General features: G+C 37.8%; 1 protein-coding gene across 1 annotated transcript in view; it reads right to left on the minus strand.

The window, feature by feature from the left end:
- The window catches only part of szt2 (SZT2 subunit of KICSTOR complex), a 222,500-nt gene that overhangs the window by 141,092 nt on the left and 60,102 nt on the right, over positions 1–21,306 (minus strand). The window contains exons 26-29 of the mRNA XM_061887771.1: positions 20,922–21,049; positions 11,364–11,625; positions 11,152–11,296; positions 6,205–6,297 (exon numbers count right to left, since the gene is read on the minus strand). Coding sequence (XP_061743755.1) covers positions 6,205–6,297; positions 11,152–11,296; positions 11,364–11,625; positions 20,922–21,049 — 628 coding nt within the window. The remainder of the gene's footprint in view (positions 1–6,204; positions 6,298–11,151; positions 11,297–11,363; positions 11,626–20,921; positions 21,050–21,306) is intronic.

Below are 21,306 nucleotides of genomic sequence, written 5' to 3' on the forward strand. Positions count from 1 at the left end.
TTAGATCCACTATGGACTGGACTCTCACACTATTATGTTAGATCCACTATGGACTGGACTCTCACACTATTATGTTAGATCCACTATGGACTGGACTCTCACACTATTATGTTAGATCCACTATGGACTGGACTCTTACATTATTATGTTAGATCCACTATGGACTGGACTCTCACTATTATGCCAGATCCACTATGGACTGGACTCTCACACTATTATGTCAGATCCACTATGGACTGGACTCTCACACTATTATGTTAGATCCACTATGGACTGGACTCTCACACTATTATGTTAGATCCACTATGGACTGGACTCTCACACTATTATGTTAGATCCACTATGGACTGGACTCTCACACTATTATGTTAGATCCACTATGGACTGGACTCTCACTATTATGTTAGATCCACTATCCAATCCAATCCACTTTATTTATATAGCACATTTAAACAACAATAACGTTAAGGACTGGACTCTCACTATTATGTTACATCCACTATGGACTGGACTCTCACACTATTATGTTAGATCCACTATGGACTGGACTCCCACTATTATGTTAGATCCACTATGGACTGGACTCACACTATTATGTTAGATCCACTATGGACTGGACTCTCACACTATTATGTCAGATCCACTATGGACTGGACTCTCACACTATTATGTTAGATCCACTATGGACTGGACTCACACTATTATGTTAGATCCACTATGGACTGGACTCTCACACTATTATGTTAGATCCACTATGGACTGGACTCACACTATTATGTCAGATCCACTATGGACTGGACTCTCACACTATTATGTTAGATCCACTATGGACTGGACTCTCACACTATTATGTTAGATCCACTATGGACTGGACTCTCACACTATTATGTTAGATCCACTATGGACTGGACTCTCACACTATTATGTTAGATCCACTATGGACTGGACTCTCACACTATTATGTTAGATCCACTATGGACTGGACTCTCACTATTATGTCAGATCCACTATGGACTGGACTCTCACACTATTATGTTAGATCCACTATGGACTGGACTCTCACTATTATGTCAGATCCACGATGGACTGGACTCTCACACTATTATGTCAGATCCACGATGGACTGGACTCTCACACTATTATGTCAGATCCACGATGGACTGGACTCTCACACTATTATGTCAGATCCACTATGGACTGGACTCTCACACTATTATGTCAGATCCACGATGGACTGGACTCTCACACTATTATGTTAGATCCACTATGGACTGGACTCTCACACCATTATGTTAGATCCACTATGGACTGGACTCTCACACTATTATGTTAGATCCACTATGGACTGGACTCTCACACTATTATATTAGATCCACTATGGACTGGACTCTCACACTATTATGTTAGATCCACTATGGACTGGACTCTCACACTATTATGTTAGATCCACTATGGACTGGACTCAAACTATTATGTTAGATCCACTATGGACTGGACTCTTACATTATTATGTTAGATCCACTATAGACTGGACTCTCACACTATTATGTCAGATCCACTATGGACTGGACTCTCACACTATTATGTTAGATCCACTATGGACTGGACTCTCACACTATTATGTCAGATCCACTATGGACTGGACTCTCACACTTATGTTAGATCCACTATGGACTGGACTCTCACACTTATGTTAGATCCACTATGGACTGGACTCTCACACTATTATGTTCGATCCACTATGGACTGGACTCCCACACTATTATGTTAGATCCAATATGGACTGGACTCTCACACTATTATGTTAGATCCACTATGGACTGGACTCTCACACTATTATGTTAGATCCACTATGGACTGGACTCTCACACTTTTATGTTAGATCCACTATGGACTGGACTCTCACACTATTATGTTAGATCCACTATGGACTGGACTCACACTATTATGTTAGATCCACTATGGACTGGACTCACACTATTATGGTAGATCCACTATGGACTGGACTCTTACATTATTAAGTTAGATCCACTATGGACTGGACTCTCACTATTATGCCAGATCCACTACGGACTGGACTCTCACACTATTATGTCAGATCCACTATGGACTGGACTCTCACACTATTATGTCAGATCCACTATGGACTGGACTCTCACACTATTATGTTAGATCCACTATGGACTAGACTCTCACACTTATGTTAGATCCACTATGGACTGGACTCTCACACTTTTATGTTAGATCCACTATGGACTGGACTCTCACACTTTTATGTTAGATCCACTATGGACTGGACTCTCACACTATTATGTTAGATCCACTATGGACTGGACTCACACTATTATGTTAGATCCACTATGGACTGGACTCACACTATTATGGTAGATCCACTATGGACTGGACTCTTACATTATTAAGTTAGATCCACTATGGACTGGACTCTCACTATTATGCCAGATCCACTACGGACTGGACTCTCACACTATTATGTCAGATCCACTATGGACTGGACTCTCACACTATTATGTCAGATCCACTATGGACTGAACTCTCACACTATTATGTTAGATCCACTATGGACTAGACTCTCACACTTATGTTAGATCCACTATGGACTGGACTCTCACACTTTTATGTTAGATCCACTATGGACTGGACTCTCACACTATTATGTTAGATCCACTATAGAATGGATTCTCTCACTATTATGTTAAATCCAATATAGACTGGACTCTCACACTATTATGTTAGATCCACTTTGGACTGGACTCTCACACTATTTTGTTAGATCCACTATGGACTGGACTCACTATTGTGTTAGATCCCCTATGGACTGGACTCTCACACTATTATGTTGGATCCACTATGGACTGGACTCTCGCTATTATGTTAGATCCACTATGGACTGGACTCACACTATTATGTTAGATCCACTATGGACTGGACTCTTACATTATTATGTTAGATCCACTATGGACTGGACTCTCACACTATTATGTTAGATCCACTATGGACTGGACTCTCACACTTTTATGTTAAATCCACTATGGACTGGACTCACACTATTATGTTAGATCCACTATGGACTGGACTCTTACATTATTAAGTTAGATCCACTATGGACTGGACTCTCACTATTATGCCAGATCCACTACGGACTGGACTCTCACACTATTATGTCAGATCCACTATGGACTGGACTCTCACACTATTATGTCAGATCCACTATGGACTGGACTCTCACACTATTATGTTAGATCCACTATGGACTGGACTCTCACACTTATGTTAGATCCACTATGGACTGGACTCTCACACTTTTATGTTAGATCCACTATGGACTGGATTCTCACACTTATGTTAGATCCAATATGGACTGGACTCTCACACTTTTATGTTAGATCCACTATGGACTGGATTCTCACACTTATGTTAGATCCACTATGGACTGGACTCTCACACTTTTATGTTAAATCCACTATGGACTGGACTCACACTATTATGTTAGATCCACTATGGACTGGACTCTTACATTATTAAGTTAGATCCACTATGGACTGGACTCTCACTATTATGCCAGATCCACTACGGACTGGACTCTCACACTATTATGTCAGATCCACTATGGACTGGACTCTCACACTATTATGTCAGATCCACTATGGACTGGACTCTCACACTATTATGTTAGATCCACTATGGACTGGACTCTCACACTATTATGTTAGATCCACTATGGACTGGACTCACACTATTATGTTAGATCCACTATGGACTGGACTCTTACATTATTATGTTAGATCCACTATGGACTGGACTCTCACACTATTATGTTAGATCCACTATGGACTGGACTCTCACACTTTTATGTTAAATCCACTATGGACTGGACTCACACTATTATGTTAGATCCACTATGGACTGGACTCTTACATTATTAAGTTAGATCCACTATGGACTGGACTCTCACTATTATGCCAGATCCACTACGGACTGGACTCTCACACTATTATGTCAGATCCACTATGGACTGGACTCTCACACTATTATGTCAGATCCACTATGGACTGGACTCTCACACTATTATGTTAGATCCACTATGGACTGGACTCTCACACTTATGTTAGATCCACTATGGACTGGACTCTCACACTTTTATGTTAGATCCACTATGGACTGGATTCTCACACTATTATGTTAGATCCAATATGGACTGGACTCTCACATTATTATGTTAGATCCACTATGGACTGGACTCTCACACTTTTATGTTAGATCCACTATGGACTGGATTCTCACACTATTATGTTAGATCCAATATGGACTGGACTCTCACACTATTATGTTAGATCCACTATGGACTGGACTCTCACACTTTTATGTTAGATCCACTATGGACTGGACTCTCACACTATTTTGTTAGATCCACTATGGACTGGACTCACTATTGTGTTAGATCCCCTATGGACTGGACTCTCACACTATTATGTTAGATCCACTATGGACTGGACTCTCACTATTATGTTAGATCCACTATGGACTGGACTCACACTATTATGTTAGATCCACTATGGACTGGACTCTTACATTATTATGTTAGATCCACTATGGACTGGACTCTCACACTATTATGTTAGATCCACTATGGACTGGACTCTCACACTTTTATGTTAAATCCACTATGGACTGGATTCTCACACTATTATGTTAGATCCACTATGGACTGGACTCTCACACTATTATGTTAGATCCACTATGGACTGGACTCTCACACTATTATGTTAGATCCACTATGGACTGGACTCTCACACTATTATGTTAGATCCACTATGGACTGGACTCTCACACTATTATGTTAGATCCACTATGGACTGGACTCTCACACTATTATGTTAGATCCACTATGGACTGGACCCTCACTATTATGTTAGATCCACTATGGACTGGACTCTCACACTATTATGTTAGATCCACTATGGACTGGACTCTCACACTATTATGTTAGATCCACTATGGACTGGACTCTCACACTATTATGTTAGATCCACTATGGACTGGACTCTCACACTATTATGTTAGATCCACTATGGACTGGACCCTCACTATTATGTTAGATCCACTATGGACTGGACTCTCACACTATTATGTTAGATCCACTATGCCAAGAATTTCCACCGGGTCAAACTCGTCACGTCACCTGTCATCATTTTCAAAATGGAGGAGGCTGATTTCAATCATTTCAAATGGCATAAAGGGAAGAAGATTAAGATTTAAGGTCCAAGCTATTGAATATGCTAAAAAGAACAGTAAGCAGCTATGTTTTATTAATATACCGTAGCTGCGTGTGTCAAATATGAGTCATTAAATGACTCCCGCCTCCTGGTGGTAGAGGGCGCTAGTGATCCTTCTTGCGACTACTCGGCTGCAGAAGAAGTGACAACAAGCACCGATCGTTTATTTTTTCCTCTCGCTTGCAGTTTTAACATGGAGGATTACATATCTAAAATAAAACAGTTTTCTAAACTGGACTTTCAATGGAAGCAGGAGGTAATAAAGGAAGATCTCCATCGAGACAGAGAGACTTTTAAAGCTGAAGAAAGATAAGGAAGACTTCTATAAACAAGTTATCGATGCTTTTGATCAGAAGGAGCTGCACATGGACTTCATTAATAAGTAAAGGTAAGACCATAATAACGTTTTTTTTAATAAATGTGCTTTTCATGATGGTATCCTTACATCACACTCAAATTTATAAGCGCAGGTGTTCATATTAGATACCTTTACTGAATATAAATAAATAAATAAATGGGTTGTACTTGTATAGCGCTTTTCTACCTTCAAGGTACTCAAAGCGCTTTGACACTACTTCCACATTTACCCATTCACACACACATTCACACACTGATGGAAGGAGCTGCCATGCAAGGCGCCAACCAGCACCCATCAGGAGCAAGGGTGAAGTGTCTTGCTCAGGACACAACGGACGTGACGAGGTTGGTACTAGGTGGGAATTGAACCAGGGACGCTCGGGTTGCGCACAGCCACTCTCCCCACTGCGCCACGCCGTCCCCAATATGGACAATAACTTTTCTTAATAATATTTTATTTTTGGTTTTATGAACTGCACTGTTCAGACTGAGATGAAAAAGCATATGGGCACAAAAAAAAAAAGGTAATTGAACGCAGCCTTGGTGGACTCACCTCTCTCTTGGAAGATGGCGGGCAGTAGAAGAAGTAATGTGGGTTGGAAGGCACAGGTTTGAAGTAGTGGGATATGATCCCCACAAATTTTTCCTGTTGAGGTTGAGGGAGATTACTTTAAGTCTGGGGTGGTCAACATTTGAAGAAAAATACAAGTTTGCAGACCCATCCATCCATTTTCTACCGCTTATTCCCTTTCGGGGTCGCGGGGTGCGCTGGCGCCTATCTCAGCTACAATCGGGCGGAAGGCAGGGTACACCCTGGACACCATTTTTAAAAAACAAATCTTATAAACAGTTTCCTATTTTTTTCCACTCCCTTCTTCTGCCTGCTTGCTCTCTTAGTTTTGTCCTGTCTACACTTTTTTGAAGCCTCTTTCTTTGCGCTGTCCTCCAAATGTGAACATCAGACATGGAAATGATTAGCTGGTCTCTCGACTCAATCGACAAAATCTTTTCGACGAGGAAAAGAGGTTCTGGGGAGCCTGGCTGCCCTGAGGGAACCATTGCTGCGGGGTACGTGAGAGATTCCTGGGATAAAAGGAGAATCATGTGCCTCACAGTCCTTTCCATCGAGGACGTGGAAGACATCTACCTATTTGGAACCGTGATCGCCGGGGACTAGCTGATTGGGCTGGGCATTGCTCTGGTGTATCGTCAAATTCGTAAGACGAGGGCAGCCACTCAAGGAGCCCAAAGGCTGTTCGTCGCAATGGAAGGATTGGGCCGGGCTCCGGGATCACAGTCTGGGGCGATTTCTGAACTGAATCGCAAGATGGATCACATCGTGGAAAAGCTGGTTGAAAGGGAACAATTGGATATGAGAATAGAACAGACAAGCCATTGTAATGCCTGCTCGCGGGAAAACTAAATCCTAATCTACGATTTGACTCCCTTGAATGGCCTTGATGCAACAACAGGAGCAGGCTGTTCTGAAAAAAAATCCCCCTCAGGACTCCTCAACGATGGACGCTTTTGACCTCCCTCCCTCCTCAACGACACCTGGGGTCAAACTTTTGCTTGCATACAGAACGGCCCCAGGCCTATGTACACTACATCAGGGGTCGGGAACCTTTTTGGCTGAGAGAGCCATGAAAGCTAAATATTTAAAAATGTATTTCCGTGAGAGCCATATAATATTTTTTAACTCTGAATACAACTAAATGTGTGCATTTCTAAGTAAGACCAACATGTTTAGAGTATAATAAATCCCTCATTCGTTTTAATAACATTATTATTCTGAAGTTAACCAATAATAAATCGAATACTTCTTACCATTAATGCGACTTCTTGAACAAGTCTGGTAGAAAACGGATGGATGGATAAAATGCATGAGAATGTTTTGTATTTTGAACGTTATTTTTAGCTCTGTGCTTACTAGCGGAATTATTCATAATTATCGTGTTAAGCCAGGGGTGCCCACCGCACACTGAAAAATCAGAGCAAGCGGGGGCCATTTTCATAATTTTTATTCTAAAAACCAATACAATATATGTATAAAAAATATACATTTAGGCCTCCACTCAGTTATGATCCCGGGGACCCCAAAGGTTTTGGTCAATCAAAAAATATTAAAAATGTGTCATTATTCTGTATTATAATTTTTATTATTATGCAGGTTTTAAATCTCTAGATCAACATTAGAAAAAAGAAATAGAAAAAACACTAAATATGCAATATTTTCACCCAATAACTTTTTTAGGTGGGATGTTTGAGATTATATAATAATTGGAGCCTTAATTTTGGATTTTGATTAATTCTTATTTTTTGAGCAATGACACTTAAAAACAAATCACACTAAAATAATTGGGGATCCAAAAGTTTCCTACTTATTAAAGTGTTAAAAAATAAATTATACATTTTTTTTACTGTTTACTTTTAGCACAATAATCTCGAGATCAACTTCAGATATATGCGTCAATTTTAAGTTTTATTGTTGTTTATGTTTTGTTTGTTTTAGGCCCTTCTTAAAAAAAAAAAACAGCTCAGTTTTTTTAAATGGTATAACACAAAATATGCAACATTTTCCGCCAAAAATATCTCAAAGTGGAATATTTAATGTGATGTAATCAAAGCCTTGAATAGGTCAATAATTCAAAATGACATTGATTTTGATTTATTATTCTTTTTTAAAGAAAGAAACGGCCTGCATGGCAGCTTTGTGTTATAAAAGTAAGCATTGCAACAATTTCTTGTTACATTTCACCTGTTTGCTCTTTTATACCACTTTTTATGTTTTTTATTCTTTTTTTAATTGTATTCTTAAAATGTGCCGTGGGGCCGTTAAAAAATGACCCGCAGGCCGCACTTTGGACAGCCCTGTGTTAAGCAATGCCAGCTAAGATTTATCTGAGAGCCAGATGAAGTCATCAAAAGAGCCACATTTGGCTCTAGAGCCATAGGTTCCCTACCCCTGCACTACATCAACACCCCCCAACCTCACCCCACGCTTTCACCACCGCTTGATTCCCTTATCGGGTCGATGGACGGCTGGCAGTGCTTTATAGCAGCAGGTCGACCTCCAGGGCCCCAACTCCCCTCCCTCTGTTGCGAGTTGTCGTGATTACATGTAACATGTTTATGTGGCATTGAGGTTTTTTTCCCACTCCAGACTGGGCCCTTAGGAGCCCAGTCTAGATTGTATTTTTTTTTACTCATCTTCTTCCCCAGCGTTTTACCTTTTTTCCCCATCTGGCGCCCAGTTCTGTAACCCTGTACATTGTTTGTCTAAATTTGAAGGGGTCTGTGCTGAAAACATAGTTTTGTTGTACTTGTGCAATGCCAATAAAGTCCTATCCCAGGGGTAGGGAACCTATGGCTCTAGAGCCAGATGTGGCTCTTTTGATGACTGCATCTGGCTCTCTGATAAATCTTAGCTGACATTGCTTAACGTGATAAGTAATGAATAATTCCGATGGTAATCACAGTGTTAAAAATAACGTTCAAATTATAAAACATTCTCATCCATTTTAATCCAACCATCCGTTTTCTATAGCACCTGTTCAAGATGTTGCAGTATTGGTAAGAAGTATTATATTTATACGCAAATACGGTATTAGCTTTCACTGTTATGCTGATGACACCCAACTCTACATGCCCCTAAAGCTGACCAACACGCCGGACTGTAGTCAGTTGGAGGCGTGTCTTAATGAAATTAAACAATGAATGTCCGCTAATTTTTTGCAACTTAACGCCAAAATAACGGAAATGCTGATTATCGGTCCTGCTAGACACCGACCTCTATTTAATAATACAACTTTAACATTAGACAACCAAATAATAAAACAAGGTGACTCGGTAAAAAAATCTGGGTATTATCTTCGACCCAACTCTCTCCCTTGAGTCACACATTAAAAGCGTTACTAAAACGGCCTTCTTTCATCTCCGTAATATCGCTAAAATTCGCTCCGTTTTGTCCACTAAAGACGCCGAGATCATTATCCGTGCGTTTGTTACGTCTCGTCTCGATTACTGTAACGTATTATTTTGGGGTCTCCCCATGTCTAGCATTAAAAGATTACAGTTGGTACAAAATGCGGCTGCTAGACTTTTGACAAGAACAAGAAAGTTTGATCATATTACGCCTGTACTGTATATACCTTTATATACATACATATATACCTATACTGTATATACCTTTATATACATACATATATACCTATACTGTATATACCTTTATATACATACATACATACATATGTACCTATACTGTATATACCTTTATATACATATATACATACATATATACCTATACTGGCTCACCTGCACTGGCTTCCTGTGCACTTAAGATTTGACTTTAAGGTTTTACTACTTACGTATAAAATACTACACGGTCTAGCTCCATCCTATCTTGCCGATTGTATTGTACCATATGTCCCGGCAAGAAATCTGCCTTCAAAAGACTCCGGCTTATTAGTGATTCCTAGAGCCCAAAAAAAGTCTGCGGGCTATAGAGCGTTTTCCGTTCGGGCTCCAGTACTCTGGAATGCCCTCCCGGTAACAGTTCGAAATGCTACCTCAGTAGAAGCGTTTAAGTCTCACCTTAAAACTCATCTGTATACTCTAGCAATTAAATAGACCTCCTTTTTAGACCAGTTGATCTGCCGCTTCTTTTCTTTTTTCTCCAATGTCCCCTCCCTCCCTTGTGGAGGGGGTCCGGTCCGATGACCATGGATGAAGTACTGGCTGTCCAGAGTCGAGACCCAGGATGGACCACTCGTTCGGACCCAGGATGGACTGCTTGCCTGTTTCGGTTGGGGACATCTCTACGCTGCTGATCCGCCTCCGCTTGAGATGGTTTCCTGTGGATGGGACTCTCGTTGCTGTCTTGGATCCGCTTGAACTGAACTCTCGCGGCTGTGTTGGAGCCACTATGGATTGAACTTTCACAGTATCATGTTAGACCCGCTCGACATCCATTGCTTTCGGTCCCCTAGAGGGGGGGGGTTGCCCACATCTGAGGTCCTCTCCAAGGTTTCTCATAGTCAGCATTGTCACTGGCGTCCCACTGGATGTGAATTCTCCCTGCCCACTGGGTGTGAGTTTTCCTTGCCCTTTTGTGGGTTCTTCCGAGGATGTTGTAGTCGTAATGATTTGTGCAGTCCTTTGAGACATTTGTGATTTGGGGCTATATAAATAAACATTGATTGATTGATATTTATTATTGGTTTAGAATAACACTTTTATTAAAAACAATAAGGGACTTATTATACTCTGTTGGTCTTGCTTATAATTGCACGCATTTAGTTGTATTCAGTGTTAAAAAATATTACATGGCTCTCACGGAAATACATTTTGAAATATTTGGCTTTCATGGTTCTCTCAGCCAAAAAGGTTCCGACCCCTGTCCTATCCTATCCTAATATGTCTTTTTGCTGTTTTTCCCCCCACTTTTTTTTTTTGGTTTAATTGTATTTCTTTTGTGTTTACTGTCCCTCCGAGACCTCACCTGGATAATTGTGTGCACACCTGGACACATGTCACAGGTGGGATGCGTCTGGAGCATCTCCAGGGGGAACACTGGGAGCCTGGACGTCTTGGTTACGGGAGCTGGTCCTCCGGGTTCAACTTCACTGGCATCTTCCATCTCAAAACTAAATAACAAAAATCCAAAATAAGACCCTGAATGGCACATGGGCTATCACTGCTCCTTGCTCTCACCTGGACATGGAGGCCACAGCAGACTTGACATCGGGTTTTTCCTCCTCCACCTCTCCAATGGTGAAGGTAGCAGACCTCTCCGTGGGTTTGGGATTTTGAGGCGGAGACTGGCCGTTCTCCCTGAAGACCCTGATGTGTCCGCAGAGGGTCTGCAGGAAAGAGGTGATGTCCATCTCCTGCAGGGATTCCTCGCAGTAGTCCATGGCCATCAGGACGTCTTGGGAGCTGATGCTGTAGGACTGCTGCAGGCTCCGGTAGACACCTGAAAGCCACCGAGAGAGACTTAGAAAGCTTTCCAACCACACACACAAAAAATAACTGATTTCAGTGCTTTAATAGGCAGTGACCTCATTTAGAAGCTCTGACCTGAGGCAAACATTTAGTGCCAAGGTTTCTGCAATCTAATATAAAGCTTTTTATTGCAACTTTAAACACATTTAAATGCCCATATCACAATGCAGCTCGTTATTATTTAAAGTCAAAAGCTTACAATTGGCAATGATAATGTTGGATAGTTGGAAATTAAGCACCAATGCAATCATAATAATGCAAGAAACCCTTTAAAAGTCAATAAACATACAGTAATTTTCCTTACTGTAGTATTTTTTACCAATGTCAATACTATACATATCCTAAATTACTATTTTATCGAAAAATTGCATTTCAGTAATAGTGTAGATTTTATCCCCAGTTGGAAAAACTGTGTCAGATGGTTTGTTTTGTTTTCTTTTTTGTTGCCAATGAGAAAAATAAAATGGACTTAATAGTTCGATAATATTGAACATCTTGATGTGCAGATTTATCACCAGGTGGAAAAACTGTGTTGGGTGGTTTGTTTTGTTGCCAATGCCAAAAATTAAATGGACTCAATATCTGTAGGTAAAAATTGCACTTCAATTCATATCAAACATTTTGAATCGCAGATTTTTCCCCAGTTGGAAAATCTGTGTCTGAAATGGTTTGTATTGTTGTCTTTTTTTTGCCAATGCCAAAAATAAAATGGACTCTCAATATTTGTTAGCAAAAATTGCAGTTCAATAATATTGAACATCTTGAAGTGCAGATTTTTCTACAGCTGGAAAAACAATGTCGGCTGGTCTATTTTGTTGCCAATGCCAAAAATAAAATGGACTCAATATCTGTAGGCAAACAGTAAATATTGGACATTTTGAAGCGCAGATTTTTCCCCAGTTGGAAAAACTGTGTCATATGGTTTGTTTTGTTGTCTTTTTGTTGCCAATGCCAAAAATAAAATGGACTCAGTATTTGTCAGCAAAAAATGCACTTCAATAAATATTGAACATCTTGAAGTGCGTTTTTTTTCCCAGTTGGAAAAACTGTGTCGAATGGTTTGTTTTGTTGTCTTTTTGTTGCCAATTCCAACATAAAATGGACTCTCAATATATGTTAGCAAAAGTTGAACTTCAATGAATATTGAACATCTTGAAGTGCACATTTTCCCCCAGTTAGAAAAACTGTCGGGTGGTTTTTGATGTCTTTTTTGTTGCCAATGCCAAAAATAAAATGGACTCAATATTTGTTAGCAAAAAATAGCACTTAAATACATTTTGAACATCTTGAAGTGCAGATTTTTCCCCAGTTGGAAAAAGTGTCGGGTGGTTGTTGTCTTTTTTTGTTGCCAATGCCAAAAGTAAGATGGACTCTCAATATTTGTCAGCAAAAATTGCACTTCAATAAATATTGAACATCTAGAAGCGCAGATTTTTCCCCAGTTGGAAAAACTGTGTCAAATGGTTTGTTTAGTTGTCTTTTTGTTGCCAATGTCAAAAATAAAATGGACTCTCAAAATCTGTTAGCAAAAATTGAACTTCAATGAATATTGAACATCTTGAAGTGCAAATTTTTCCCCAGTTAGAAAACCTGTCGGGTGGTTTTTGATGTCTTTTTTGTTGCCAATGCCAAAAAAAACCTGGACTCAATATTTGTCAGCAAAAAATGCACTTCAATAAATATTGAACATCTTGAAGTGAAGATTTCTCCCCAGTTGGAAAAACTGTGTCAGATGGCTTGTTTTGTTGTCTTTTTGTTGCCGATGTCAAAAATAAAATGGACTCTCAATATCTGTTAGCAAAAATTGAACTTCAACAAATATTGAACATCTTGAAGTGCAAATTTTTCCCCAGTTAGAAAAACTGTCGGGTGGTTTTTGATGTATTTTTTGTTGCCAATGCCAAAAATAAAATGGACTCAATATTTGTCAGCAAAAAATGCACTTCAATAAATATTGAACATCTTGAAGTGCGTTTTTTTCCCCAGTTGGAAAAACTGTGTCGAATGGTTTGTTTTGTTGTCTTTTTGTTGCCAATGCCAACATAAAATGGACTCTCATTATTTGTTAGCAAAAATAGCACTTAAATACATTTTGAACATCTTGAAGTGCAGATTTTTCCCCAGTTGGAAAAAGTGTCGGGTGGTTGTTGTCTTTTTTGTTGCCAATGCCAAAAATAAGATGGACTCAATATTTGTCAGCAAAAATTGCACTTAAATAAATATTGAACATCTTGAAGCGCAGATTTTTCCCCAGTTGGAAAAACTGTTTCAAATACTTTGTATTGTTGTCTTTTTTTTGCCAATGCCAAAAATAAAATGAACTCTCAATATTTGTTAGCAAAAAATCCAGTTTAATAATATTGAACATCTTGAAGTGCAGATTTTTCTACAGCTGGAAAAACAATGTCGGCTGGTCAATTTGTTGCCAATGCCAAAAATAAAATGGACTCAATATCTGTAGGCAAAAATTGCTTCAGTAAATATTGAACATTTCGAAGCGCAGATTTTCCCCCAGTTGGAAAAACTGTGTCAGATGGTTTGTTTGGTTGTCTTTTTGTTGCCAATGTCAAAAATAAAATGGACTCTCGCTATTTTTCAGTAAAAATTGCAGTTCAACATCAAACATCTTAAAGTGCAGATTTTTCTACAGCTGGAAAAACAAAGTCGGCTGGTCTGTTTTGTTGCCAATGCCAAAAATAAAATGGACTCAATATCTGTAGGCAAAAATTGCTTCAGTAAATATTGAACATTTTGAAGCGCAGATTTTTCTCCAGTTGGAAAAACTGTGTCAGATGGTTTCTTTTGTTGTCTTTTGGTTGCCAATGCCAAAAAATAAAATTGACTTTCAATATCTGTTAGCAAAAATTGAACTTCAATGAATATTGAACATCTTGAAGAGCAAATTTTTCCCCAGTTAGAAAAACTGTCGGGTGGTTTTTGATGTCTTTTTTGTTGCCAATGCCAAAAATAAAATGGACTCCAATAAATATTGAACATCTTGAAGTGCGTTTTTTTTCCCTGTTGGAAAAACTGTGTCGAATGGTTTGTTTTGTTGTCTTTCTGTCGCCAATGCCAACATAAAATGGATTCTCATTACTTGTTAGCAAAAATAGCACTTAAATACATTTTGAACATCTTGAAGTGCAGATTTTTTCCCAGTTGGAAAAAGTGTCGGGTGGTTGTTGTCTTTTTTGTTGCCAATGCCAAAAATAAGATGGACTCTCAATATTTGTCAGCAAAAATAGCACTAAAATAAATTTTGAACATCTTGAAGTGCGTTTTTTTTCCCAGTTGGAAAAACTGTGTCAAATACTGTGTTTTGTTGTCTTTTTGTTGCCAATGCCAAAATAAAATGGACTCTGCACATAAATAGATTTTGAACATCTTTAAGTGCAGATTTTTCCCCAGTTAGAAAAACTGTTGGGTGGTTTTTGATGTCTTTTTTTGTTGCCAATGCCAAAAATAAAATGGACTCAATATTTGTCAGCAAAAAATGCACTTCAATAAATATTGAACATCTTGAAGTGCGTTTTTTTTCCCAGTTGGAAAAACTGTTTCAAATACTTTGTATTGTTGTCTTTTTTTTGCCAATGCCAAAAATAAAATGAAGGCTCAATACTTGTTAGCAAAAAATCCAGTTTAATAATATTGAACATCTTGAAGTGCAGATTTTTCTACAGCTGGAAAAACAATATCGGCTGGTCAATTTGTTGCCAATGCCAAAAATGAAATGGACTCAATATCTGTAGGCAAAAATTGCTTCAGTAAATATTGAACATTTCGAAGCGCAGATTTTCCCTCAGTTGGAAAAACTGTGTCAGATGGTTTGTTTTGTTGTCTTTTTGTTGCCAATGTCAAAAATAAAATGGACTCTCGCTATTTTTCAGTAAAAATTGCAGTTCAATATCAAACATCTTAAAGTGCAGATTTTTCTACAGCTGGAAAAACAACGTCGGCTGGTCTGTTTTGTTGCCAATGCCAAAAATAAAATGATTTAATATCTGTAGGCAAAAATTGCTTCAGTAAATATTGAACATTTTGAAGAGCAGATTTTTCCCAAGTTGGAAAAACTGTGTCAGATGGTTTATTTTGTTGTCTTTTTGTTGCCAATGCCAAAAAATAAAATTGACTTTCAATATCTGTTAGCAAAAATTGAACATCTTGAAGAGCAAATTTTTCCCCAGTTAGAAAAACTGTCGGGTGGTTTTTGATGTCTTTTTTGTTGCCAATGCCAAAAATAAAATGGACTCAACATTTGTCAGCAAAAAATGCACTTCAATAAATATTGAACATCTTGAAGTGCGTTTTTTTTTCCCAGTTGGAAAAACTGTGTCGAATGGTTTGTTTTGTTGTCTTTCTGTCGCCAATGCCAACATAAAATGGATTCTCATTACTTGTTAGCTAAAATAGCACTTAAATACATTTTGAACATCTTGAAGTGCAGATTTTTCCCCAGTTGGAAAAAGTGTCGGGTGGTTGTTGTCTTTTTTGTTGCCAATGCCAAAAATAAGATGGACTCTCAATATTTGTCAGCAAAAATAGCACTAAAATAAATTTTGAACATCTTGTAGTGCGTTTTTTTTCCCAGTTGGAAAAACTGTGTCAAATACTTTGTTTTGTTGTCTTTTTGTTGCCAATTCCAAAATAAAATGGACTCTGCACATAAATAGATTTTGAACATCTTTAAGTGCAGATTTTTCCCCAGTTAGAAAAACTGTTGGGTGGTTTTTGATGTCTTTTTTTGTTGCCAATGCCAAAAATAAAATGGACTCAATATCTGTCAGCAAAAAATGCACTTCAATAAATATTGAACATCTTGAAGTGCGTTTTTTTTTCCCAGTTGGAAAAACTGTGTCGAATGGTTTGTTTTGTTGTCTTTCTGTCGCCAATGCCAACATAAAATGGATTCTCATTACTTGTTAGCTAAAATAGCACTTAAATACATTTTGAACATCTTGAAGTGCAGATTTTTCCCCAGTTGGAAAAAGTGTCGGGTGGTTGTTGTCTTTTTTGTTGCCAATGCCAAAAATAAGATGGACTCTCAATATTTGTCAGCAAAAATAGCACTAAAATAAATTTTGAACATCTTGTAGTGCGTTTTTTTTCCCAGTTGGAAAAACTGTGTCAAATACTTTGTTTTGTTGTCTTTTTGTTGCCAATTCCAAAATAAAATGGACTCTGCACATAAATAGATTTTGAACATCTTTAAGTGCAGATTTTTCCCCAGTTAGAAAAACTGTTGGGTGGTTTTTGATGTCTTTTTTTGTTGCCAATGCCAAAAATAAAATGGACTCAATATCTGTCAGCAAAAAATGCACTTCAATAAATATTGAACATCTTGAAGTGCGTTTTTTTCCCCAGTTGGAAAAACTGTGTCGAATGGTTTGTTTTGTTGTCTTTTTGTTGCCAATTCCAACATAAAATGGACTCTCAATATCTGTTAGCAAAAATTGAACTTCAATGAATATTGAACATCTTTAAGTGCAAAGTTTTCCCCAGTTAGAAAAACTGTCGGGTGGTTGTTGATGTTTTTTTTTGTTGTCAATGCCAAAAATAAAATGGACTCAATATTTGTTAGCAAAAAATAGCACTTAAATACATTTTGAACATCTTGAAGTGCAGATTTTTCCCCAGTTGGAAAAAGTGTCGGGTGGTTGTTGTCTTTTTTTGTTGCCAATGCCAAAAGTAAGATGGACTCTCAATATTTGTCAGCAAAAATTGCACTTCAATAAATATTGAACATCTTGAAGCACAGATTTTTCCTCAGCTGGAAAAACTGTGTCAAATACTTTGTTTTGTTGTATTTTTTTTGCCAATGCTAAAAATAAAATGGACTCTCAATATTTGTCAGCAAAAATTGCAGTTTAATAATATTGAACATCTTGAAGTGCAGATTTTTCTACAGCTGGAAAAACAATGTCGGCTGGTCTGTTTTGTTGCAAATGCCAAAAATAAAATGGACTCAATATTTGTCAGCAAAAAATGCACTTCAATAAATATTGAACATCTTGAAGTGCGGTTTTTTTCCCAGTTGGAAAAACTGTGTCGAATGGTTTGTTTTGTTGTCTTTTTGTTGCCAATGCCAACATAAAATGGACTCTCAATATCTGTTAGCAAAAGTTAAACTTCAATGAATATTGAACATCTTGAAGTGCAAATTTTTCCCCAGTTAGAAAAACTGTCGGGTGGTTTTTGATGTCTTTTTTGTTGCCAATGCCAGAAATAAAATGGACTCAATATTTGTCAGCAAAAAATGCACTTCAATAAATATTGAACATCTTGAAGTGCAGATTTTTCCCCAGTTGGAAAAACTGTGTTGAACGGTTTGTTTTGTTGTCTTTTTGTCGCCAATGCCAACATAAAATGGATTCTCATTATTTGTTAGCAAAAATAGCACTTAAATACATTTTGAACATCTTGAAGTGCAGATTTTTCCCCAGTTGGAAAAAGTGTCGGGTGGTGGTTGTCTCTTTTGTTGCCAATGCCAAAAATAAGATGGACTCTCAATATTTGTCAGCAAAAATTGCACTTCAATAAATATTGAACATCTTGAAGCGCAGATTTTTCCCCCATTGGAAAAACTGTGTCAAATACTTTGTTTTGTTGTCTTTTTGTTGCCAATGCCAAAATAAAATGGACTCTGCACATAAATAGATTTTGAATATCTTTAAGTGCAGATTTATCACCAGTTGGAAAAACTGTTGGGTGGTTTGTTTTGTTGTCTTTTTTTTGCCAATGCCAAAATAAAATGGACTCTGCACATAAATAGATTTTGAACATCTTTAAGTGCAGATGTATCACCAGTTGGAAAAACTGTTGGGTGGTTTGTTTTGTTGTCTTTTTTTTTGCCAATGCCAAAATAAAATGGACTCTGCACATAAATAGACTTTGAACATCTTTAAGTGCAGATTTATCACCAGTTGGAAAAACTGTTGGGTGGTTTGTTTTGTTGTCTTTTTTTGCCAATGCCAAAATAAAATGGACTCTGCACATAAATAGATTTTGAACATCTTTAAGTGCAGATTTATCACCAGTTGGAAAAACTCTTGGGTGGTTTGTTTTGTTGTCCTTTTTTTGCCAATGCCAAAATAAAATGGACTCTGCACATAAATAGATTTTGAACATCTTTAAGTGCAGATTTATCACCAGTTGGAAAAACTCTTGGGTGGTTTGTTTTGTTGTCCTTTTTTTGCCAATGCCAAAATAAAATGGACTCTGCACATAAATAGATTTTGAACATCTTTAAGTGCAGATTTATCACCAGTTGGAAAAACTGTTGGGTGGTTTGTTTTGTTGTCTTTTTGTTACCAATGCCAAAATAAAATGGACTCTGCACATAAATAGATTTTGAACATCTTTAAGTGCAGATTTATCACCAGTTGGAAAAACTGCTGGGTGGTTTGTTTTGTTGTCTTTTTTTTGCCAATGCCAAAATAAAATGGACTCTGCACATAAATAGATTTTGAACATCTTTAAGTGCAGATTTATCACCAGTTGGAAAAACTGCTGGGTGGTTTGTTTTGTTGTCTTTTTTTGCCAATGCCAAAATAAAATGGACTCTGCACATAAATAGATTTTGAACATCTTTAAGTGCAGATTTATCACCAGTTGGAAAAACTCTTGGGTGGTTTGTTTTGTTGTCCTTTTTTTGCCAATGCCAAAATAAAATGGACTCTGCACATAAATAGATTTTGAACATCTTTAAGTGCAGATTTATCACCAGTTGGAAAAACTGTTGGGTGGTTTGTTTTGTTGTCTTTTTGTTACCAATGCCAAAATAAAATGGACTCTGCACATAAATAGATTTTGAACATCTTTAAGTGCAGATTTATCACCAGTTGGAAAAACTGCTGGGTGGTTTGTTTTGTTGTCTTTTTTTTGCCAATGCCAAAATAAAATGGACTCTGCACATAAATAGATTTTGAACATCTTTAAGTGCAGATTTATCACCAGTTGGAAAAACTGTTGGGTGGTTTGTTTTGTTGTCTTTTTTTTGCCAATGCCAAAATAAAATGAACTCTGCACATAAATAGATTTTGAACATCTTTAAGTGCAGATTTATCACCAGTTGGAAAAACTGTTGGGTGGTTTGTTTTGTTGTCTTTTTTTGCCAATGCCAAAATAAAATGGACTCTGCACATAAATAGATTTTGAACATCTTTAAGTGCAGACTTATCACCAGTTGGAAAAACTGTTGGGTGGTTTGTTTTGTTGTCTTTTTGTTGCCAATGCCAAAATAAAAAGGACTCTGCACATAAATAGATTTTGAACATCTTTAAGTGCAGATTTATCACCAGTTGGAAAAACTGTTGGGTGGTTTGTTTTGTTGTCTTTTTTTTGCCAATGCCAAAATAAAATGGACTCTGCACATAAATAGATTTTGAACATCTTTAAGTGCAGATTTATCACCAGTTGGAAAAACTCTTGGGTGGTTTGTTATGTTGTCCTTTTATTGCCAATGCCAAAATAAAATGGACTCTGCACATAAATAGATTTTGAACATCTTTAAGTGCAGATTTATCACCAGTTGGAAAAACTCTTGGGTGGTTTGTTATGTTGTCCTTTTATTGCCAATGCCAAAATAAAATGGACTCTGCACATAAATAGATTTTGAACATCTTTAAGTGCAGATTTATCACCAGTTGGAAAAACTCTTGGGTGGTTTGTTTTGTTGTCTTTTTGTTGCCAATGTAAAAAAAAAACTGGACTCAATATTTGTCAGCAAAAATTGCACTTCAATAAATATTGAACATCTAGAAGCGCAGATTTTTCCCCAGTTGGAAAAACTGTGTCAAATGGTTTGTTTAGTTGTCTTTTCTTTGCAAATAAATAGTCAATAAATATTGAACATCATGAAGTGCATAGGTTTCCCCAGCTCAGGTGGCAAAATGTTATTGTAAAATTGCAGTTTTTTTTTATTTACAGTAAAAAAAAAAAACTAATGTTCATTTTACAGTAAAATTCTGGCAACTGAGCTGCCTTTCTTTACCATAAAAGGAAAAACAGCAGTACTGTTTTTCCATTTACAGTAATATACACTACATTATATAATGATTTACAGTAATATACACTACATTATATAATAATTTACCTAACATACACTACATTTTCAGGTGATATTATTGCAATTTACCATATTTTTTTTGACATTTTAGTTTTTTAAAAATGTACTAATAAAATGCATTAAAAAAAATGGTGTAATAATAGTATTGACTGTTGAAAGTAACACAAAATGACTTTGCCACGTGTGGTCTGCAGAGTGTTTACCTCTGGCGAAGCTCTGCTGGTAATGCTCCTGCAGCAGACTGCAGTGGTGGGCCAGCTCCTTGTGTTTGTGAGGCTGCGCCAGGAGGTCCGTCCAAGGCGACGGACTGCTGCGGTCCTGAGACAGGGACCTAGAGGAAGACAGCGAGGGAGGCGGGGTTGACTCCCAATGTGCAAGACAGCACCGTAGCACCATGGCGAAAGGGTAAATGTGCTGCAAAACACCAACTAAGCACACACAAGCACCGTCCAACCACCAATGATTTGAATTTCAGAAGGTTGCATAGTAAGTTAGTTACCACAGGAGACAAAAGACATCAGAGATTTCCATAAATCGTTGTAGAGCGGGCAAGCTTGGACCAAAGCACGTTTTGGTGCAGATCCAGAT

Source organism: Nerophis ophidion, linkage group LG26 (assembly GCF_033978795.1).
Source record: "Nerophis ophidion isolate RoL-2023_Sa linkage group LG26, RoL_Noph_v1.0, whole genome shotgun sequence".
NCBI classification, from domain to species: Eukaryota; Metazoa; Chordata; class Actinopteri; order Syngnathiformes; family Syngnathidae; genus Nerophis; species Nerophis ophidion.